General features: G+C 36.7%; 1 protein-coding gene across 3 annotated transcripts in view; it reads right to left on the reverse strand.

The window, feature by feature from the left end:
• The window catches only part of EXOC6 (exocyst complex component 6), a 95,947-nt gene that overhangs the window by 58,598 nt on the left and 12,631 nt on the right, over window positions 1–24,718 (reverse strand). For 2 of the 3 annotated variants that reach the window (XM_059820940.1, XM_059820941.1), the window contains exons 2-10: window positions 16,603–16,774; window positions 15,267–15,314; window positions 15,074–15,164; window positions 14,113–14,158; window positions 6,016–6,220; window positions 5,065–5,220; window positions 3,983–4,051; window positions 427–510; window positions 287–333 (exon numbers count right to left, since the gene is read on the reverse strand). In XM_059820940.1, the coding sequence (XP_059676923.1) occupies window positions 287–333; window positions 427–510; window positions 3,983–4,051; window positions 5,065–5,220; window positions 6,016–6,220; window positions 14,113–14,158; window positions 15,074–15,164; window positions 15,267–15,314; window positions 16,603–16,774 (918 nt within the window). The remainder of the gene's footprint in view (window positions 1–286; window positions 334–426; window positions 511–3,982; window positions 4,052–5,064; window positions 5,221–6,015; window positions 6,221–14,112; window positions 14,159–15,073; window positions 15,165–15,266; window positions 15,315–16,602; window positions 16,775–24,718) is intronic. The other variant, XM_059820942.1, reaches the window with a different exon arrangement.

Raw genomic sequence — 24,718 nt, forward strand, 5'->3', positions numbered from 1 at the left:
AGTGACACTTTGCTAAGTTTGGTGTTCTGCTTTGCCCAGAATGAAATCAAAATGCAAAAAGTTTGTTTCATGCCAGCTGGAGCCCAGGCTGCTGGAGGGACCTTGTGAGGCACTGTAATGGTAGGATCTGGATGCTCTTGCCTGCTCAGATCCAACAACAACCACCCTCGTGATTTGTGTGGAAGCGGAATCTTGCAGAAGAAAGTTTTTGGACAATGGGAGAACAGAGGGTGAATTAAGAATCAATACAGTAAAACTGAAATAAATCTCCATTTAGAAAACTTACCCTACAATTTGACTGAAGTATCTTCTATAGCCTTCTACTGTTTCATGCTTTCAGTGAAAAAGAAAACAAGTTTAGGAATAAAAATACCACTAAGTATTAGGTACAACCCAAAAGTCAATGCAAAAAATTGTATTGGTTACCATGCTTGACTGTGGCTGTAGAACTAATCTTGCTTGTTTCCTTCTTTGTTTTCTGTAGTAGTTTTCAAATATTTCTCCATCACCCTAAAACAAGACAAAAGTAGTTAAAACAAGAACATTGTCTCAGTATGAAAAACACACTTCTTAAATTAAGGGCAGAATTCCCTTAAACTAAGCCCCATATTTTGCATTTATACCACACGTAGACCGCCAGCTGACACCAGCAAAGTTTTGCATACATAAAATACGCAGAAATTATCTTTTTTTTTTGAAGTAGCCTATAGAATGTACTGTAAATAAAAATTTTGCTCATGTGCCTACATTTTGTCAAATGATATTATGCATTTTAAGCAATATTTATGTTTTTAAACTACAGGTTTCAGAGTATATTAATATTTATAGACAAGGCATATTACTTAATATTCTGTAACTGAAACTCATTGTCTCCTAAAATGTTTCTCTAGGTTATTCAAGAAACTAACTGCATTGTAAAGTTAAGTTACAAAAGTTTCTGTGATTATATGACACATCTGAACACTGCCTGCATTAGCTTTGCCTGAGAAAACAAACCACATAAGATTTATTTAGTATCTGCTTATTCTCTTTGGAATTGGTAAATACAATGACTGTGGATTTGAATTTTTCTCCTATCACAGTTCTCAAAGATACAATACACTCTGTGCCTAATGATTATATTGTGAGGAACTCAAGTGTCATCCGACCCATGTCATTAAGATGACCATTCAGTAGAAACCATCTGTCCATTTTAAATCAGTCCTACATTGGCTCATCTACCTACTGAACGCAATGTAATTTGTATGCAAGCAGAATAAAGCAGCTTAGCATTTTTAAGGTTTGTTTTCACCTCATGAGCCTATTATTAGGCCAGTGCTATTTAGAATTCCATTACTTGGGCTTCCAAAAATCTTCAAATCAAATCATTACAGAGATTGTATATTACTAAGTCAGCATTACTAACCTAACTCCTTTATAAGATATAACAAGGAAAGTTTAAATTTAGTACTTTAAGTTTATAATGAATATTTCATCATATTTAGAAATACTGCTAACGTAACAAAATCTAAAAGTAAAAAAGAGACTTGGGGTAAAAACAAAAATCCACTTGAAACTGAGATGCAAATTTACTAGCACACTTTCTGTTGCAGCAGAACTTTACACTGTGCTATAATTTGTACTAACACATACTGATCAGACATACTAATCATTCACCTCCAGCCCAAATATTCAATGCACTTTTCAGATGCACAAAGCCATTATTGAATTCTACTTCCAATGCCAAATCTCTACTCAGTCCTGACACGAGCTTCTCAAGTGAAAAAGAGTAGCTGTTCTTCTCAAATCCACACCAAAAATGGAGATGTAAAATATCTCATGATTATTTATAGACTATGCTATCCTATGCAATCAAGATCAGCAATTCAGGCATAACAACTATTTTAAACAGATGTTCTAAGGCAATCAGCAGAATACAGCAACAACCCTGATGATTCACTCACTGAAGCAAAGGAAAAGCAAGATAAAATATACTGAAGCATTGCATTTGTTTTGCCCAGCTTCCAAAAGTTCATGAGTTTATATCAATAGAAATAATAAATCAGTTCATGCTGGGTTGTAAATTCTAGGAATACTGCTCATATATCAAGTGTTGTTTCACACCATAGTTACATTTATTTTGTACTGCTATATAGCATTTAGTTAAAAGGTAACATTACATGCCAAAGGGATCAAGGATGTTTTCCACAGAATTTAAATATACAGCATCTCACATAATATATGGGCTAAAAATAGTTCTTTTTATATATATTGCCTGGAAGTTTCTAGTCTAAAGAAAGGCCTCTTGTCAAGAAATACAGGCTATGTTTGGTACATATGTATCTTGCAATCACCAGATTGCAATCACAAGCTATGTAGTATTCTGAGGTATATAAAATCCCGCTTTCTTCTTCAATATGAAGAAGCAGAGTAGAAAACGTTTGTCCTGTATAAAAATAGAGTACTTTCTACAGCTTTGTAGCAGACAGAGAATTCACTAAGAAGGTGACATTTGCAGTGAGATAAGTCCTTGATATAGAAATGTAATGAATAGCCACCTGGTATCAACTCCCCTCCTTTGCTGTCATCATGAAGTTATCTAAACTCCAAAAGAGATGGTTTACAACAGGAGGTAAACAAGAAGGACTCCAAGAAGTGGTTAATGCACAACTCTTGATAATGCTACCATGGCTTATTAATGAGATGATGTTGGCAGGAAAGACAGAAGCCCTATTCTGAATACGTCAACAACCCTTTTTTCTAAAGGGCTAAGGGCCTTTGATACCAGACAGCACTCCAAGTTGTTTTCTGTCTCCAGTAAATCTGGAAGCTGGCAAACTTCCTGTGCAAATCCAAACAGCATATCCTTGGATCAAGGATCCAATATCAGGATCAAAGTGAAAAACATAATCATATATTACTTTTAAATGTCATCTATCAATTTTACTTCCTGTTGTTTTATTATACTAAAGGAAGAATAAACAGATGTTGTCAACTGGTGTATTTAAGTTTACACATTCTTTTTTATATGTTATTTTACACTTATTTCCTCTGTAAAAAGAAATGGCCACTCTTTTTTAATAGTTCTGGCAGCCTGTCTTTCTATCCCTCCTGTTCTTTTCATTGAGATGAATAATTACTGATGCTTTTGTTTGGATTCCTTCTTTAAAAAAAAAAAGTAACAGTGAAATAACACTTTATAAACATTATTTCAAGATACAAGCTTTCACGTTACACAGCTGTAAAGATTCCATAGAAAGAAGATAACCCAGCCCAAATGCCTGAAGCCAGGTCCAGCTGAGATTGTAGGATTAGCAATACTTAGAAGTACTTCATCTATATGCCCCAATACTTATTCTATAAGTAATCTAACTTCAAAAGTAACTGAGACATAGGAAAGGTGAGAAAATAATTTATTACCAAGTTTCCCCAAAAAAAAGTTTTTGTCCTTGTTAGCTTGTGCATTCCCTCTCTTTTACAGCAGCTAAAACGGGCTATTGCATCTCTGCCTTTGACTGCAATCTAATCTGCCTGACCACAGTCTGTCACAGTCTCCAGGTTTTGCTTGCTATTTTGCTCTACTATTCTGATTTCCACAAGATTCGGACTGAATATTCCTATGTTTTGTAATACTGACCATATCCCCCCCAACATTCGGGTAACATGGAACACTTGGGGGAACTGCAAAAGTGCCAATACCACTATCAAGGCAGACATGCATATTTTAAATACATTCTTAAGAACACTTAGGTAATTAATGTCTTTCTGTGTGTCCTTTATTATGCATATAAAATAAAACACGCAGTTGTGCCCTGAGTATCCATACTCTACCCACCTCAGCTGGTTCATCGAGAATTACTACTGCTAGAAGCAATGTTTGCTTGGGAACTATTAGAGTATGAAAGATACGAAAATGAACATTCAACTTCAGAAAGTAAAATATCTTTCAAAAAAATATCTATCAAAAAATAAAATATCTTTTTGACATCACCTTACTACATACCAAAACTGAGTAGATGTGCAAACACCTGTAGACTGGAGAAAAGTCTACAAGATCTTGAGCAGTTAAAACCTGAAGAAGGAAATGAAAAAGAAAAGTTTATAAAGCACGAAAAACATATAGTCTGCAAAATGTGATACATTATCAGCAGAACTTGTCCACTTAATTAATACTTCATATGACATCTTACTGGCAAGGAATTATCCCTTTCTTTTAAATTCTGGTTTAGTGCCCTTAATGTTACAAACTGCTCAACTTGGTTTCTTAAAAAATTGGAGATTTCGGGGAGAATTAGTAGTTTAGTAGAGTGTGAAGTTAGTACACTGATGAATCTAAAGTTCCTATTAATATGGAAATATACCGGGGTTGAATACAAAAGCATGACCAAACTGGGACCAGCAAAAGCCAACTCTGTTGACAGGTTTTATGGCTACTAAAACTACTGTTTTCATAGAAAGTGGTAGGAGGAGTTTGCTTTAATGACTTGAAGAGTAACTGCATCAGTCTTTTTGCCAGTAATTTCAAGACGCAAAAATGGATGGGTTCTATCACAAAAGAGTAAATTAGTTGCTCAACTCTCCCCTCCCTTTGTATTATAGTACTAAATTTTATTTGTGTTACAAGACCAGACTCCTTTCACTGTGTTTTCAGAGCACCAGATTTAAAGGTCTAGAAATTCACTGTTTTATTCAATTTATGAATACTGAGTATTTGATAGCTGAAAGAGTTCTAACACAAGCTGAAGTCCTCAACACAGAAATGCTGGCTTTAGCAATAGCAGAATATTCCAATTGGCCACATATCATTTACAGTGGGCAGGTACTATATAATGTAAATTGCAACTGAATTCCAGAATAATGACAAGTTTGAATGGCCCCAAACATAATGCTAAGCTAGCATTAATACAACTAATATTTTGGCACTATTTTCTCCCCCTAAAGTGCTCATCTGGACTGGTGTCCCTTGAAGGTGTTCTCTGGTCCTTTCTAACTAACGTTGACCATCTACAGACAGCGTACTGCAAGTTTTGTTCAATAAACTTACAAAAATCACTAAATAAGACGTACTGATTAGTATAAAGTTACCTCTTCTTCATGTTCGTCATCATCTTCAAACGTTCGCTTCAATGTAATTTCATTCTTGAATTCCAAAATTCTGCTTCTACCTAAATGCATATTCCGACCATAGCTTACGTTATTCTGCTTCTGAAGAGTAGTACTAAAGGTTTTCTGCTGCTGTGCCTGTTTTAAAAGTAGTACCAATAAAGAGGGATGTATTGCAAATTTCATCACTGATGAGTATATGCTATGACATGAAAAACAGGTGGTGCTATTGAACACGTATCAGTATAACTGATAAAAGCTTTAAAGCTTGCCCAGTACCAGTGCTTTGAAGTGGCAGATTATTTTGTGATGGAACAGGCAAGGGCTCCAGCTGTCCCAATCTCATCCTGACTCTCACTTCAGTACCCTGCCCTCTCTCCTCTGTAGCGTATCCTCTCTGGAGGGTAACATACCACCAATGCCATGCCCTGTATTAGTAGTACTTTAGAAAGAACTAGGCAGTTTTCTCAACATTTCTTTTAGTCTTATTCATCCTTGCTGGGTGGCCAGATGGGCTGCTCTTTGTTTTGGTGTAGCAGCTGCTGAGTTACAGAATGTCTAGGAGTTGACTACTCAAAGTATTTCACAATTTTTTGCAACTTGAGATATACAGTATTTTTCCTTCCTTTCCCAGGGAGGAAACTACTTCTTGTCTAGGACACAGATACAAATTTGGAAGGAAAGTGCGATGCTACTGAGGTCTCACGCTGCTGCTTTCTGTGTTAGCCAGGGACTGCTAGAATTGACAGCTTCGTGTCCAGGAGAAGAAACTACCCAAGATGTTAGCAAGCATTTCACAGCTCTCCATCTTTACTCAAAGGTTTATGTGATGACTATAATCCTTCGACAAATCTTTTGGGCTAACCTGAGACTATCAACACTGATATTTTCAGTAGATAACAAGACTGAAGTCATCCTGTTAGGTCGGCTTACCTGCTTCATGGCAGTTTCCCCAATTCTGTCAGAATGCTTTCGAATACTCTCTAAGAAATCCTTGAGATCTGACATGGATATTTCTTTTATTTCTTCACGCAGTTTTGGAAGATTTTCTATCATTATCTGGCAAAAACGATATTGGCTAACTCTAGGAAGATATAGATTTTCTAGCTGTTCCATTGTTTTTAAAGCAGAATAGTACCTACAAAGAGATTAAAATCAAATTATGTAGCTTATAAAATGTTAATAAAATACTTTGTTTATCAAATATAAGATATCAATATCATACATGCAATCAATATATATCTAATTAATTTAATCTGTTCTTAGAAAAAATAAGAAACAAAAGGTCATCCACATAATGCTTTCATTTGGAAAAAAACAGTGAACTGTCAGAGTGACTCAGTCAAGTAAAAATTTTAAGTAGGCTGCTATGGTATTAGCTGTTCTGATCAATAGATTCCTAACATGACATGGAGCATCTTGCAGAATGGAGGCACTAAAGTCATAACAATTATCTTCCCTTCTGGATTGAATTTAATAGGGTTTTTTATGAGTTCTTTTTTCTGAAACACAAATTGCCAATCACCCAATATCGCAGTATACGCACCAAACAATGAAAAAAATCTTGGAAAAGTGTGCCTGTATGTATGTGCCTTCTTTAGGTATATGTAAACATATACACACATCCACACCCACCCTCTTTCCACCATTCTTAGGTGGAAAAGACATGTATACACTTATCACAAGCAGTATTTTTTTCCAGCAGTATATCACATTTTGCTGTAATCAATTAATCTATTTACTCTTCTGACAAAATACAGTATATCCCACCAAGAAAACAACTAATTTGAACAAGCATTAAGGTCAGAGGGTTTTAAAAAAACCAAAACAACAAAGACTCCATAATTTTCTCTATTCCTCCATGTTGTGTTAGCCTACAGACTATTTGTAGCAGAAATATGGAAGATACGGCCTGAGAGGGGGAAAAAACAAAACACAAAGAAATACTTCCTCTCATGTCCATACACTATGCAGATGTTGTACAGTACATTCCTAACTATGTTGTGAAATTTTACATAAGGGACAATGAGTTTAAAGAAATACTCAAGTTAAAACTAAGCGTTAAAAGTGATTTAACTGCAAAAGAAATTAAAGAAATAAAGAAAGACTCAAACAATTTTGACAACAGAAGGCTACCAAATACTGAGGCATCAACTCTATCTATTACTACAGTTATTTACCTGTCTTCACTCTCAGTTCTCTCATAGATTACAGGGGTTGTGGGGCCAAGACTTACTTGCTAAAACCGTTTATCTACTTCAGGTCTGTAGCATATAGAGTAAAATTTTGATGCTTTCAGCTGATTTAGGGAAAGTTTTAAAGAAGGAAATTGGTTTTCCATGCTTCCTCTTACAATCAGTAGAGAGATGAACACCCCAAGGAGGTGATTCAGAGCTCAAAGACAGGCTCCTACATGCCTGTTCCTGAAGTCAATACCGTTCCCTATTTTATTTTCAAATGTCACACAGGCTCCTAAGGCAGAATGCTTGTGAAAATTTTTACTTTATTGAAAAGATGAAGCAAAATAGAAGTGGGCCAGTTCTGGGATAGACAGCTAAACTAAGAAGGCAATAAACAGAAACACCATAATCAACAAATCTGTGATGTCAGCAACATTTTAAAGAGAGGTGCAGCAAACAGGTTAAACATGAACAGGACAGCAATTAGTTGTAGATGTGACAGTAATTTTCCTTTACGCAGTGTTCTTACCAGCCACTCAGCCCAGAAGGCTTTTGGAAAAATGCATTTAGTTTGGCCTATTATAACAGAATAAGGTGAACCAATGCCTTCTAGCTTGGTCTTGAACAGGATAAGTAGAAAAACTAAGATCAGACTGAGTTAACTTGCTGTTAGTTCCAACCCCTTCTTTCCACAAATACAGAGTAATATCCTTAGCCCATTTTTAGCTTTTCGTATTATATCCTTAGTTCCTTTTTCTTCCTGAAAGTCCAACACAATCAGTATTGGAAAATTACCAAATAATTTTGAAAGGGAAAAGCTGAATATGAACAAAGTCCCTCCAAATGTTCAAGAAAACCTGGAAAAGTATCCTTTCCAGTTCTTTGGCTTCTGGATATTACTTTGTAGATATAGTGAGTAAACACTTTCAAACTGAAATACAGTTCAAGCCGCTAGCTCCCTTTCTGCAAATAAGCAATAATAAATTATTAATACTTCAGTCATAACTTCTTGTTCCATTCTGAAATAAACACATTGTTTTGAGTCTTCTCAATGAAGACATTTCTAAGCTAACAGTTTAGCATAGCTGGAGGATGGGAAAAATCTTCTCTTTTATTCCAGAACACAACTGCTTTCAGGAGACTACAAATAAAGAGGTTTCAAGTGTAAATTAGGAGCTTTTGTTTATTATATACTTGGTTTATGTAAAATATACATAAGGCAACGGGAACGTTGCAGATAAGAAGGGGTCTGGGGGTTTTATGTGTGTGGTTTTTGTTTTGTTAAATAGTAAATGACCAAGAGTGCCACATGGTGAGACTTCTGGGGACTAAAACCATAATAGCATCAAAATTGTATAAAAGGTTTTTACTTAAATTATACGGATCAGCTTATCAGAACACTGTTAGTTCATCTGGAAGGTTTCTGACTGCTGTCTCTAAGATCAGAATTAACATAATCCATTTTAAATCCATTCTAGAGTCCCTTACTAATTATATGTATATGCAGCTCAGGACCTTGCCCTTTTAACATCTGTTCTGATAAAGCACTGAAGTCTTATTAATTTGAAGGTCATCCACAGGTCAGGATTTAAGCTAAAAAGTTTTGCATATCATTTCATGGAATGATATATTTGTGTATTTTGCTTTAAAAACATTCCATAGATTTAACTCAATGCTGAAGATTTTGACAACAATATTATTAGTTCCCATCATATATTATCAATCATAAGGTAAAGATTGCCCATTTGACTATAAACAAATGAAAGAAGTATCTTCAATGTTATTTTTTCATATAAATATAGCAGTTCTCTGTCTATTCTTCTGAGCTAATCTGGCAAGAACATGTTCCCCAACACAAAATTTATAATGTAAGCTTTGAAAATGAAGACACAATTTCAAAACACCAAAAGAGGTCATATGATAAGACTGTCCAGAACTGATCCATCTTGTCATCAGAACCAGAAAACTGTAAGATGCATTTTACTAGCATCTCCAAACTATAAAAATGGAAACTTATAAAACCAGCAAGAAGCAGGATTGGAAAAAACCAAAACAAAACCCACAAACAGAAAACCCCAGAAACAGAAAACCCCAGAAAATTAATATTAGTGTTTTGCATCATCTTATTCTAAAATTGAGCTGATGTTTTTCAAAATGTCCCAGGCACAGAGTAGTCAGGGCTGCATTAGCATTTGAAACATCAACACACAAAAAATCCAAAAGAAAAAGAAAGTGACCATCACTTTAGTGTACACAAAGTATTAAGTTATGTTTTAAACGACAGAGAGAACTTTAAGATTTTTATCAGTGGAGTGTCATTTGGAAACAGTTAAGAGAAATACTGTAACTTACTAAAAAAGCCCCATCAAGTTAAACTAGAGTAGTGAAGAACCTACACAGGACAGCAGCAAGATGAACTCAAAGGCTGTGAACTTTACTGAGAATAACACATTTGTACACAAGTCTTTTCAGTAAAGAAATGTATAGTCATGTCCCAAAATTTCCTGCTGAAAAAAACAAGAGGAGAGACAATAACCTTAAAATTCTCGGTTTATTTTAATTAAGGAAACAAACTTAATTTACAAAGAAAAAATAGCGTCCTCCTCCAACTTTTGTACTTCCCTCAGAGGCAAATACTGTATATTCCTGCTTACCGCATTTCCATGAAGTAAATACAAAAAACTTTTTGTACTCTACCAAACAAATTTAAGGAAGTTCATTGGAATTTTTCAATAATACTGTGGAAAAGTCCCATTCACAGAGATCTTTATGATGATATATTGAAATTGCAACTGAAAACCTTTCACCACAGGAACAACAATTTAGTTATTTTGTTTTTAAATCTAGTTGCCTTAACAATTCTAAATCTAATTTTTAAACTTCCCCAGCATACCAATTTTATCAGTTGCCCCAAAGGACCACGAGCTGAGATCAAGGCACTACTAACTCCGAAACTTCTGTAAAGTGAGTCAAAAGCTCAATGTTTCTGAAAATCAGATTAAAGAGTTGCTGTGCGAAAACAACAAGATCTGTGGAATACCTTTTTCATCCATTATGATGTGATAGGAGATTTTTTTAAAAAATATAAATTATCGAACAAATAGGGTTGTGAGAACAGTGAGAAAGAAAGCAGTTGACAGTTCCGTTTTTTGCCAGATCCATGATACTTCTGGGAAGTACTGATTTGCAGTCGGTAAAATCCAGTGCTTCATTTTGACATGGTTCCAAAACAATGCAAAAAACCAAAATCAAATCACCATCAGTTTTATCTGCTCCAATATCTTTCCACACAGACATGGGTAGAACCAAACTGTATAAATTACGAAGTTTTCCTATTTGCATCCTTTATGTCTTCAGGTTTATTTGAATGCTTGGAAGATTTATGCGGAGAAAGGCTGCATGACTGTCCCAGTGAGACTTAGTAACCTAAATAACTAATCAACTCTGTCTTTCCCACAGTTCAGAAGAAAGCTTATAGTAAGTCAGAAAACAAATCCAAGTCTTTCAGGGCAAAAAGCTCACTTTGAAAGACCATAGTCTTTCTTTAGTCCTTCTCACAGTAGATTTGAGAAGATTCAGCAACAACCTTAGCAGATTTATTTATTTAATTATTTTCATTGTGTGGCGGGTTTGTGGTTTTTTGTAATACTCTTTGTGGAAGAAGACTTGCAAAACCATCAGTTCTAACAATTCCCAATTAGACCACAATCTCTTGAAGCAGCTGGGAACTTTCTCCAAAGACACATATCAAAATCCAAATGCACAGGCCATGGCAACAGAGCTGTATAAAATGTGTGATGATCTTATCTCCAACTTAAAATTAAAGATCTAGGTAGTTCAGTCTAAATGCATAGCCCCCACAAGGTGTTTTGGAGAGCAGTGGAGAAACCACGCCTCTCCCCTGTGCTTCCTCAGCTAAGACTTTAAACCCTCCACAACTGTTTCCAGCCAATTGTGTCTGTTTAGAGCAGATTCCACAGTTACTTCCTCTCACAACTATAGTTCTTGTCAACTTGTGTTATGCATGGCTCAGGAGACAGATAAATAGGATACAGAGCCTTTCACCTCTAGGTCATCAGTTCAAACGTGGCCCATGTTCGTAGGGACCAAAAGTTGCTATCAATAGATGGCTTTTTGGACTCATCAGTAAACCTCCATTCCATCTGCATAAACCAGTATGTGTTCCAGACCCAAAATCCTGCATTATCTTAAAAGGTGTCTGCCACGGAGAAAAGGAAATAGAATTCCAATCTCTATCCTAAAACAACTGTCCCCCAAGAATATAGAATATCCACACTTTCTTCTTCCCTTCCTTTAAACATTAGAAATTCATAGTGTAAGACTGTAAGACAATGGAATAATGAAAATATATTCTAAAAGGCTGCAAGCAGAGAAAGTCAAAAGAAAAGAGCTCTTTTTTTAAAAGACCAATGAAAGCTTTGCTGCATTAATAAACCTTAGTGAAGGTTTATGAGAAAAATTATCTTTGCCTAAAATAAACATTCCTCATTGTTCTGTTAAGACAGGGATTGGGAATGCTCTGACTCTTCACAGCAAAACTTAGGAAGGTCAGTTTTGAAATTCCTTGTACCTGCACACATTAGCAATCAGGTCTCTGCACTGATGCTGTGGATGTCCTTGCTATTGCTCAATCACTTAGTGATAAAGGCCAGGATACACTCACTCTTTATATTTGCTGCCTGCTAAGCCACAAGGAAATTGCCATTTAAATTACCTGTGAGTTCCATGGGATAGGCACCTCTAGGCTGTATTATAGGGAATTGTAAGTCACAGGCAAAGTAGTAACTGTAACATAGCTAATGAAAGAGATATCTGAGCTGGAGCAGTAGCCTGCAGCATAGTCTAAACCTTCTGCACTTCGTGTGATTTCAAGGTATGGTACATCAAAGCTAAGGCATCTCCTCTCTCCCTTAGATCTTTTTATGGTATGACAATGACATGTCCAAACCCCTCAATTCAGTATATTGTCCTTTGACTTTTAAGACTTGCTGTCTGGCAACTCCTTCCACAGGAAAATTATCAGATCTGAATCTCTTAAAAAATAGAAATTTAGTTTTAGATTTAAAGAGTACTGATGATTTCTCTGAAAGCACATCAACCATCAGTGGATTCTAAAAACTACCAGCAAACATGGAGTCAAAATGCTAAAAGCCATCTGCAATTTTATCTCACCTAAGTGATCTCTCCATGATGACATTAGTAACTATAACTTCCCTTGAAATTCTAAAACCAGGATGCTGCTTGTCTTGCCTGACAGAGCAAGTGAATGGCAGAATGCAGGCCTTGATTCCAGTGTTCCCATATTTTCAACACACTAAACATAGCACACTCTACAAACTACCTTGAAGGAGGAAGCGGTGCAATTCAGACAGCACACCCTGCAGTCTGTTCTCTGACCAGAGTAGCAAGGGCACTGGACTGTTTACATCTTCTGCTGAGCTGCTCCAAGAGCACTGCCACAACATGCTGCCAGCTACTCTAAGCAGACGTCAAACCAGTGTCCTGTTCAGAGCAAACAGTATATAGTAGTCAAGCTGATAAGATCTACCACACTGGTTCACATCTAGCAAGTTTTGATTGTAATAAGAGACAGCATAGTGCCATAACTATTAGATTATTCTTAAAGATCTTATATTTCTGCAGAAGACCTCCCAGAAAGCACATGTGCACAAGTATCACGTAGCACATATACCACTGTCGAAGATGCATCAGATTTGCTGCAATGCTGATTGATCTGATGTGTACAGTAGATCTGATGCATTTTAGACATGTCTGCACACAGGCTTTAGAGCTAATTTACTCATTCACAGTAGCCATCGTTGAGGATTTTCAGATGTCTAGCAGGATGGCAGGAGGTGTTGGCTACACAGACAACAGATATCCAGCCAAACAGTCCAAAAGTAAATCTAAATTACACAGCAGCCCTGTAGACACCTGACTATGCATAGCCAGTTCCCAATGGAAACAGTCAGGTCCAGACAGACTTAGCAGGAGCTCTATAGTGGTGCCAGGCACACACAGCGGCAATGACAATGATTCCCTTCCAGTCAGGGAAGACACAGGGCAATTGGTGTGACTGAGGCTATATGAAAAGCAGGCAGGGATGAAGGTGGCAATGATGCTGTAGAAATCAGGAAAAAGAAAACAGCAGAAGCAGTATTCCTGGGGTGGGTATGCATGAGGTGCAAGGCAGCAGCATTATACCAGTTAAAATCCATTATTCTAGACATTTATTTTTAATTATGGTTTTAATTTTTTTTTTTTTTTAATAAGCCAATTTGTCACAGAGGGGAAAAACCCCACACCACAACACATTTTCTGCACTTCATTCTCATAGTCCCATGTACACAAAAGGTTAGCACAGAGGTACCAGATAGGTCTAAAGAAAGGTATATGGAGTGAAACGCCCTTTTTTTCTCAGATTATGAATTTGATTTAAATACATCATGATAGATTAATCAGGTATTAATGTACTCTGAAAGATCTTTACTCCCTAAGGATTTCATTATTCTTGCTTCCTAAACTGTCTTAAGTATTAAAAATAAAATACACTTCACATTTTATAATCATAATTTTACTGCATGTTATGCTTGTTTAAGTAAACATTCTTTTACAAGGCAATCACTAAGATCCTAAAAGTCTGTATATTTAATACAACATTTGTTCACTTGCAGTAACATTCTTGAAACACACAAGAGGTATTATGAAAAGAAGACTACAGGTACCAACCTGCAGGACTTAGAATACTTACTTGTCTATATTTGTGTTTGCTATTCTATCAGTTTACTTACTAATGTTATATTTTACTCACAGAAATAAGTTCACTCACCTTTTTACATTCATCTGTTCTTTTAGTTTGCTGTACATTTCCAGCACTGCATAAAAACAAGTAGATTAACCCATAGATCTTATTGGGGCTTTAGTTAATAAAAGAGAAAAATACATACTGTAAAGGACAAAATAAACCCTAGAAAAGGATATGCTAAATTTACCTTATTTAACTCCCACTGTAACATAAATGTGATAAAACTAGCAAAAAAAATACTCTAGAATGCAGCTAAGAAAGAAAAAAGAACTGAATTCTTAACAGCTTTTAAACAAAAAAGAATTAAGATTAAACAAAACAGTAGACACTATATATCAAGCATATTCATTCACTTACTACATACCATAGACTGGTAATGCGGATAAAGTTATGACCTGTCTCCATTAAATGGCAACAGTACCACCTACTGTACTCATAACAAGTCAACAACAAGACTGTACAAAGAAAAATTCTCAAATCTGTTTTACGCCAATAGCACGAACAGGATAAAACACTTACAGAGCTGTATGCAATCCTATAATACTACCTTTCTGAAAGAACATTTAGAGCCCTTATGTCTTATTAAAAAAAAAAGCCTATAATGACATAGAGCTAAAAGTACAATGTTGAAATAGAATCATTAGTATTTTCCCTAGAATTCAAACAGTAAAAACCACCCTCTTAAGCAACAAATTCAATGTTTATCATATTAAAAATATTACTTCATTTAAAGCTATCTGAGGCTACACTGGTTGCATCATTTATATCTGTCTCACTATCTTCTCACGAAGCAGCATAATTGCTCTACATCAAGTACTGTAAAAGACATGGAACCTACATGCTGACATCTTTTTAAAACCTGTTATTTTTTTTGTTAAACTGGATGTTACAGGACCACAACTTAAAAAATAAAATTCTCTTCCATTTTGGCTACTGTGACTTACTTTATTTAATTTGCCATCATATTTAGCTATAGGTCACTCACCTGGGAGACACAACTGTAGTTTTTCCACAACTGTTGTAATATTCCGTTGCTGAACTCTACATCGAATGATTTCCTCTGTTTGGGCTATCACCTTAGAGATTTAAAAAAAGAAAAATCACGATTAAATTATGCAAATAAATTTAATTTGCTACAAATATTCATAATGCCCATATAGGAGGCACCATTTTCTCACCTCTTTCCCAGCATCCTGAAGCCTTCGGTTGGTATCAGTAACTTGGACCTTAAAAATAATTTCACCTTTGTTAGACAAATATGCATATATTGCCCTGATGTGACTGCTCACCCTTGTAATCAGATCATGCTTCATGAGAAACTTAGAACAAAGAAATGCAAATTCAAATTAACTCTACAGCTTGAACTTGAACTTTTGATCGCAAAGGGCTTTTGTTAACTTCAATTACTTATGACAGTTCTTTCTAACAGATTCTGTGGCAAACTTCTCAAATTTACTTGGGATTTTTGAACTTTCCTTGTTTCTGTAGGTCTGTCAAACAATTCAAATCATTGACCCAATTGACCACTGGTCCCTTTTTGATAACCTCAATGAGCTCTATGAGCCATTCATTGTCTGTAAGAAATGGTGATTGCATTTTATGGTAATTAAACATTCATACTTTGCTGAATGCAAACACTGGGTGGTTGATTAACATCAAACGTGGAAATCTCCAAACCACAGCAACATTTTAATGCTGCAGGTGCAGGCAAAGCTCGACCTCAGATTTTCCCACATAGTAAGTGACTCATTAGGTCATCATAATAAGGAAGCACATTCTACTTTATTAAAAATCTCATTAATTTCTGAACAAAGATGCTCAATGACCTCATTGATGCTGTATTTGGTCTCTTGTTATCTGAATATCCTTTATATAATGCTCTTCTAATCATAACCTCTGATGAACTATGCTCATTCTGTCTGGTGTGCATATTTTGCTCTCAAAAGTGTAAAGAGAGCTAAAAGGGACGGATCTCATAATTCACTATTCTGCGTTCTGGTTCGGGAGTAAATCTTAGTTCTCATCTCTAATGAAAACTACTAACTCCACCTAATCTCCTACTTATTACAAAGTAAAGAAAATTTATTTTTTATGCATAATTGCAGTATTTTTATTTTTCTAATCAAGATTTTAAGTTTTTCTAAGGTCTGACATATAAGTGCATGACTAGAAAAAGACCTACATTAAGAAATACTGGTTTTACCATTTGTTGCCCTTTACCTTCTGAGAAAGCCTTTAAAAAGGGAAAAATAATTTTGGTAACATTTTCTGAAAACATACATAAAAAACCAGAATTAGACCTAATAAAATATTCAGCTTTGTAAATATAAATTACTGGATCAGGCAACAGAGCCCTAATCACAAATCCTAAATAACCCACTTTAAAAAAATTGCTGCAAACATCAGAGTGTATGTGATAATCACTAAATTCTTATTCTCCAGTGAAAGAGTCAAGTTCCTATTTTTAAATTCAAAGACAATGATACATGAAACTCTGAAAAACTAGTCCCTTACCTTTAATTTTTCTGCATCAGCCCTAACTTTAAGAAGTTCTGTAATAGCATCCACAAAGCCCTGATGGTGAAAATTGCACATCTTTTCTATCTCCCTGTCATGGTTACGTATGCAGGCATCTAGTTTTTCCATAAACCTCTGATGTGCATTTGGTTGGTCATCATATACAGACCTGTTAAACACAAATAAGAAAATCAAAGTTTACTTTTTCCCCCAGTTAAAAATAGTATGCAAGGATCTTTATTGAAATCTCTCTCTTGAAAATAAAAGCACAAAAACTTGATGTTACGGTGGCATCGTATGATCCACTCCACCAAAATCAGCATTAAAAAAAAAAGAGATGGCGCAAAACTGAGAACTGAACCCAGCCCTTATGGCATTAATCCAGGTGCTTAACCACCTTACATCATGGTTGACCTGAGCCTCACTAGTCTGTTATTTATGCCCTAATGCTCAAATACGGGTACAAAAGAATCAGTTTCTCCGACCACCTCAAATAGCATGGATCGCTTTTCCATCAAATTCCACTCTTTGCTAAATATAAACAAGTGCAAACACACAAATTTGCTTTTCTGGTATGCCTAACATCAGAGTTATCCAACTAAATCAGGGTTAGATGCTTCCAGCCAGAACGACCAGAGCACTGTGCAGCAGCAGCTGGACCCTGGGCGGAAGGCAATCCCCACTGCTCCCTGCCTCTTCCTGCCCACACTCAACATCTCCCAAAGCAAAACCATGACATGACATGCCTAAGGCTGCTACCTCAACTGGATCTAACTTTCAGGAATGGCTAAAATCAGGTCTTTTGGTTTATTTTACTAATTGTTTGAATAGTATGCTTATAAACCTCAAACAGAAAACATGACTCCAGGAGAAATTACTGGCATAGCTTGTTGAGCTGCGTCAGAAATAGAAAGCTGCATGGAAAAATGCTCGAGCATGAGAGTGAGCAAAGGAGATGGGGGCAATTTAAAGCTTTAGACTTCGGCAGAGGGAGCGAGAAAAGAGGTATTACAGAGAACTGTACTGGAAATCACAGGAATGAAGTCTCCCAAGAAAGGTAAGGCAAAGGCAGTGCCAAAATTTGATTAATAACTTGATATAGCAACAACAGCAAAGACAGGTAATTTTTTCAGATAGAATGAGAGCAGCAATACAAGGATGATATAGTCATACATATACAAACATGTTTGTACTGCAAACTACAAGCATTCAAAAAAATCAGGAGATCAAAAATCTTTAAATTGCTTTTTTTAGCTTCTAATTTCCTTTCATAATTACAAAGTTTTCTCCAGAAACCCATAAGGAGAAGCTGCTTTAAAAAAACAAAACCAAAATCTTAAGATGGAGGGGAAAAAAACCAAAAAGGCTGAAGTTCCAATGGTCTCAATGTTGCTTGTACAGTCTTAAGTTCAAGACCCAGGCAACAGTCAGTTAAAGCCTCTAAAACTCTTGAGTAGAAAGAAAGTACTTCCCTACTGGTCTTCTTGGAGAAGTATGACTTCCCGTATTCTTCAAGATCCTCTTTTCTAACCAGACAGCTGAGCTCCACCAAGCTCTAGAGTCATCATCACCCATTCAACAAACCTATAGCTGAGTGTCTGAAAAGAACTTGACCTTTCAAGAAAGAAAAAGGTATAGAAGAGACTGAAAAGACTCTTGTCACTAGATTGTTCATCCTTTTTGAGTTCCTTTTGACCTTGTACAATATACTGAGAAGCAACTGAAGTTAGAGAAATGAGAAAGGTAATAAGCTGACCTACATGCCAAAGGAAGAAAGCCAATGCCTGATAGCCTACTTGCTGTAGATATTTTCTCAGGGAAAAATCTATTCAATAAAATACTCCCAGAATATCCCCCTTTTGTTTATGATTGATAGGAAAATAAGGCTATGGTACTGAAAGGCAGGCTCTTTCCTCCAAAGTGCACCAGGGGAAAATCCAAGGTTGTTGACCCATGAAGTGGTTCACAAAGGGAAAAATAGCCCTCCCCCTTTCCACCACTGCAGTTTGAAATGACAGCTGGAAAGATCAAATGTGTGACAGTCAGTCTCTCCTCCTGAGGTTCCTGTCAGACTGCCTGAAAGGAATCCCTCAAGGCTGCCCAGGACGACTGAGGTTTAAAGGGCTGTGGTGGAAGATCATAAGTGATCCACACCTGACAGTAGGAAACACCTGCACCCAGAACCTGGTCCTGACTGGAGGGAAAAGCAGCAACCTGGCCTGGGAGGAAAGAAAGGTGCAAGACACATAGTCAGCATTAAGTGAGCTCTCATTAGGCAATCTGATGTTCTGTATCTGAAGACATGGGGAGAAGCATGTAGACCATATCACTGTTACCTCTAAAGAAATGGGGAAGGAATGAGAAAAAGGCTCAACAACTGATGCTGTAGTGCTCCAAAATACATAGTACAAGCTGGTTACATGAGTGCTGCTCTGTCTCTGTAAGGGTGAGAGATGTTGGAACCTACAGGGTGGACACAGGGGGACATCCACCTGTCTCCAGAGTACCACCCCTCGCGAAGAAATAAAAAGATTAGGAGGACCAGAGGCATCAGTGCCTTCACAGACGACATATTCCAGACAACATAGCCAGAAATTCTGGAAGCACATACAATGTAGTGTTGGCAACACAGTATTCACTGTTATAAGAATCAGTATTTATTATTTTTTCTCAGTATTAAAGCTACTTATACTTCAGTTTAATGATGATAAATAAAGTACTGATTGATAATTCTCAGCGGTATTATCACTGTATTTAATTCAAAATCATACAGGGAATAAATGTTTAAAATTGAGGAGTAAGAAATCAATACTGTGTACGTCCCAACGCACTGCCTTAACTGCAAGATTAGCCTACCTTATTAAAATAACAGTTACTATTTTATGTTCTACATTACAGTGTTTTCTGCAGGGATACTAACAAAATGGTGATCTGTGATCTAATACAGTATTTTGACAGAGCTCCTTAAGGTTCGCCAGTATAAATCCCATATTAATTACATATGCAGACAGTGCCATCTTGTGGGAACAGTAACAAATGTACCCTCTTCAGCACACTAGTGAAAAAACTCCTGGGACAGACCTGCTTACCTTTAAAGAAATAGATCATCACAGTATTTAAAAGAAATTCACACTTTGTATCACAACTCTCTGATCTAGCTGTGAAGTAAGAAGACAAATTTAACAAGTTTACTAACTACCCTAAGACACTGTACTCTTAGGACACTATACACATGCTATTTCAGAGGCTTCAGAAGGAAGTCTGACCTCAAGCACTGGCCTTTTTGAAAAGTGTAAGTGTACTCGAGAAAGCCAGGCCATCTCTGGCCATGGACAGAAATTAGGCTTTTTCTCAAAACTGCAAACACAACTGAGGTGATGCATGCCTGATTTACCCATTATGGAACATCGCACATAGTACAGCATGGTTTATTTGTGATTCTAAAGCTTATTTTCCACACATACATTTCAAAAATTACCTACACGTATCTAAATAAAGTAATTGCTACCTTTGAATAATTATCTGAAGGCATGCATTTCAACAGATTATGGCACCACAAGCAATCCTGATAGCAATTCTGCACTTCTCAGAGTTAAACTATCAGGCAGACAAATAACCATATTGCAATATCTTGGAGACACAGAATCCTGAAAGCATCCTATAGCTAATTCTTTTAAATTACAAGACAAAATTAACAGAACTTACAATGCACACACAGAGTTCTGTCAGGAAGAGAGTGAGGAAGTGGTAACCCTTCGAGATCCTGCCACATGAGTTGGGGCAATCTCAAGCACAAATACAGCCTGGGCAGAGAATGGACTCAGAGCAGCCCTGAGGAGAAGGACTTGGGGGTGTTGGTTGATGAGAAGCTCAATGTGACCCAGCAGTGTGCACTTGCAGCCCAGAAAGCCAACCGTATCCTGGGCCACATCAAAAGAAGCGTGACAGCAGGTCGAGGGAGGTGGTTCTTCTCCCCTACTCCACTCTCATGAGACATCACCTGGAGTACTGTGTTCAGCTCTGGGGCCCCCAACATAAGAAGGACATGGACCTGTTGGAGAGAGTCCAGAGGAGGACCACAAAGGTGATCAGAGGGCTGGAGCACCTCTCCTATGAAGACAGGCTGAAAGAGTTGGGGTTGTTCAGCCTGGAGAAGAGAAGGCTCCGGGGAGACCTTACAGCAGCCTGCCAGTACCTGAAGGGGGACTACAGGAAAGCTGAAGAGGGACTTTTCACAAGGGCATGTAGTGATAGGACAAGGGGTAATGGCTTTAAACTGAGAGAGGGTAGATTTAGATCAGATATTAGGAAGAAATTCTTCACCATAAGGGTGGTGAGGCACTGGAACAGGTTGCCCAGAGAAGTTGTGGATGCCCCAACCCTGGCAGTGTTCAAGGCCAGGTTGGACGGGGCTTTGAGCAACCTGGTCTAGTGGAAGGTGTCCCTGCCCATGGCAGGGGGGCTGGAACTAGATGATCTTTAAAGGTCCCTTCCAACCCAAACCATACTATGATTTCTTCAGGAGATGACTACTACATGCAACTATGTCCACCCTAAAAATCTCTCTCTCATTTTAAGTTGCTTCACATAATTCAGTGGGAAGTGTCATAAAAGGGGGCAAATATGCCTAGGCCATCAAGAGAAATTTTACATGTGTAATATATAGTTCCTTCAAATTTTATTTACATGTATACAGTTCTGAATGAAGAACCCCAAGGATCCTCTTCAGCTTTATGGGACCCTGAAGTGAACGCCAGTGGTGTGAAATACAGCACAAATCTGAACTGAGCAAAACTGAAAAACATGACCAGTTTGTATTACAATTGCTTTCAACCTGTGACCTATACAGCTATAGGAACCTATAGACTACTAATGGTTGATTCACACCATGAAACTCTGAAGAGTAAGCTTTTTCTCAGTATGAGTCTTCAAACTGGAAAAAAAAAAGGAGGAGAAAATCACTGATGTTGGAGACAGAAGTTTGTACTTGATTTTGGCACAAAAATAGATAACATACCATCTTAATTTTCAGTCTGGAATGAGAGAACATTAACTTGAGTGACTAGTTAGACATCAGTACTGCGAATCAGTGACAGGGCAGGTACTATTGTCATTCCTAACTGATGGGGCAAGCAGGGCACCCATAGCAGAGCGGAAGGATTTTTCTGGTAACGTGTAGCAGGTTATTTGTCTATATTTCCCAGAACTCTGTATATAGACAGAAGTTTTTTTTCCTATTCATCCCAACAACTGGACAATATGAGTCATAGTAATGCCAGTCTAGGTAAACACAAGATAGTGCAGAAAGTACTTGAAAGAGGAAAAAAATGAACTAGGAATAGAGACAGCTTAACCTAAAGCAGAAAGATGTCTCAGTCACTGGCTCCATTTTATTGCAATAGGGGTATTTTTACCTTGATCTTTTCTTACCAGCTGGGCTGAAGGGGGAAAGACCAGCATAAACAGATTTTAATTCAGGTCTCAATAAAAAATGAAGGAGAATTTTCAGATATGCAACCATTTTCTAATTGAAGAAAATCAAACAAGGTTACTTTATACCATAAAAAACCTCCCTAAAATGTTTATTTTCAAAACTGAGACACAATATGAAAAATACATATATAATAGGTCTTACTGACAATTTTTTTGTTTACATGCAAAAATCTCTTGAAGCACCAGAGGGCACCATTCTATGCACAAAAACACCAGCCACTGAGTAAGCAAAAAGTCTAATCTCCAGAGAGCTAAAATTCAGCCAAGAATCATAACACCTAACCTGCCATGAATGCCACCTGACCCTTCACAAAATAGCAATAATTTGAAAAATCAATTATCCTCAAATCATCTGATCCATTCTACAATGACAACTCCATACATATGCATTATCACTCTAAGCCACTATCATAGATCTCTTCACAAACGGTTACAGTACAACTTCACAAATGCATATCTGCTATCATTCCATACAAATATTTTCTGTGCATGCAACCAGAATACATGTCATTAAATGCCTGAGTGCAAATGGGATTAAAAAAGGATCAGCATTTCACTAAGGAGGAGGCAATTAAAGTTACAGGCAAAAAAAAAAAAATCATAAACCCATAAATTAATTTAATACATTGACTGGACTACCGGAAAGGTAGGCAAAGGAAGTGCATACAGACTAGAAAGTGTAATAGGAGAGGAGCCTAAAAATACTTTTTAAGAATTCAGCAAATACCCCAAATTTGCTTTTTCCCTCCTCATCCCCAGTCTTCACATCTACATTATCTTCCCACTAAAAAATGAGAATAATCAGAAACCTGAACACAACTTCCACTGTAATCTACTTGGTGGGAGTTTAACATGGAAAAGTGAATTGCAAGAGTAATGAGAATGAGAACTAAAGTAATTTTGTCCCTTATAGCTATGGCAATAGCTGTAATTTTTCAATGATAAGCAGAACTGCTGAGGTACTCATGCTTCAGGCAAAAATGAACTTGAAGAGTTTATTTTATTAAAAATAAAAGCTCCATACTTTCATAACAAAATAATCATTCAGAAGGTAATATTAATTCCTGGTTGGTGGTAAAGAACTCTTGTCAATTAAAAATAATTACTAAAACAGTCTACTATATAAAGAAAAAATAATATTTAACAAATCCCTTTTGGGTTTTTAAAAAAATCTATTATTACTTGAAGGTTTTGGGGTGTTTTTTGTGTGTGTGGTTTTTTAAATGGGCTATGATTTGATTTTTAATTGCAACCTATATTCATGAGAAACATCTCTGAGCTTATGGAGCATTACTGTAAATTTTTAGAGTGAACAATTCTCTTCCTATTAATCATTTATAGTAATAGGTTCTAACACCAGCAAAGAACCTTAAAACAGATCATCTACTTAAAAATTAGCAAAAAAATCCATGTCAGAAAATAGAGAAAAAAATACTTATCTTTTTACAGGACTAAGTAGCTCCTCACTATGTCTTGCCACCTTCCACCATTTTCACACACCCTCAACCCATCCCATTCTGTCCCATTTCTAGGACAAATTGCAGGTTCCCCACCCCTGCCTACATTGCCACAAAGTCTTCCATTTCCTGATTACACAAGACATATGAAGCAATTAAAAATTGTATACACACATTCCTTTCGGGGTATTGATAACCACTTAGTAAATGCCAATCAATTACATCTCCATGAATGCTGTGAAGATGATGGGAATTACACATACCGGCACAATAGTTGTACAAGTTTGACATGGAACGTAAGCCTGACCATGCAACTTCTGAACTGCAAGGGATGCAAGAGAAAAAGATTCATTTGTAGAGCTTCAGATTTAGCATTGTGGGGAAAAAATAGATTTTTAACTGATCACTTTGATTCGTTAAACCAAGTCACAAAAAAAGAAACTCAGACATACAATTTTTATTCCATTTTTCAAAGTAATACTTAAAAAAACCCACACACACAAAGAAACCAACTTTCAAATGAAGAAACTGTGCTTGTGGAAAATCATGTTTTTAGAATTCATATCTTGCTATCAAAGCCAATTTGTACTTTCAACTAGCTCCCATACACACATTGCAAGAAGTGGCCCAGTAGAGGTTTGTCCTCTCCCTCCATTTCTCATTTGATTAAAAAAAAATAGATTACATAAAGTTATAAAATAATATTTACAATTCAAATTTGCACGATGAGTTCAGTGGGATCGATACAAGCACAAAACATTGACTATGCAAATTAAGATTCTGCCCTTAAAACAGCCCTGTCATTGTGACTATAACCACGGCATCCCTAACCAGGATACTGTATCACACACTCCATTTAAGCTGCAATTTCACAGGAAGCACTGCAGAAACCTCCCTTGTCCTACAATATACAAAGATATTTTCTGTTTACACAAACTACAAACTTCGTAGGGGTTTCTCCATGGAGTAATTTCATATAAGTTGCTGCGTACACCCTAAAAAGCTTTATAAAATAATGTCCAGGTGTTTCCTGTAATTCAACTGGAGTTATGGTAATAAGCACATTTCTTAAAACCTAAGCAGCCTTTCCGTGCCAGGCGCTACCCAGGGTCCAGTTCTGCCATCCTTATTCATAATTACATCTCACCACTCTATTTAGAAGA

Source organism: Gavia stellata, chromosome 9, assembly GCF_030936135.1.
Source record: "Gavia stellata isolate bGavSte3 chromosome 9, bGavSte3.hap2, whole genome shotgun sequence".
Classification (NCBI taxonomy): domain Eukaryota; kingdom Metazoa; phylum Chordata; class Aves; order Gaviiformes; family Gaviidae; genus Gavia; species Gavia stellata.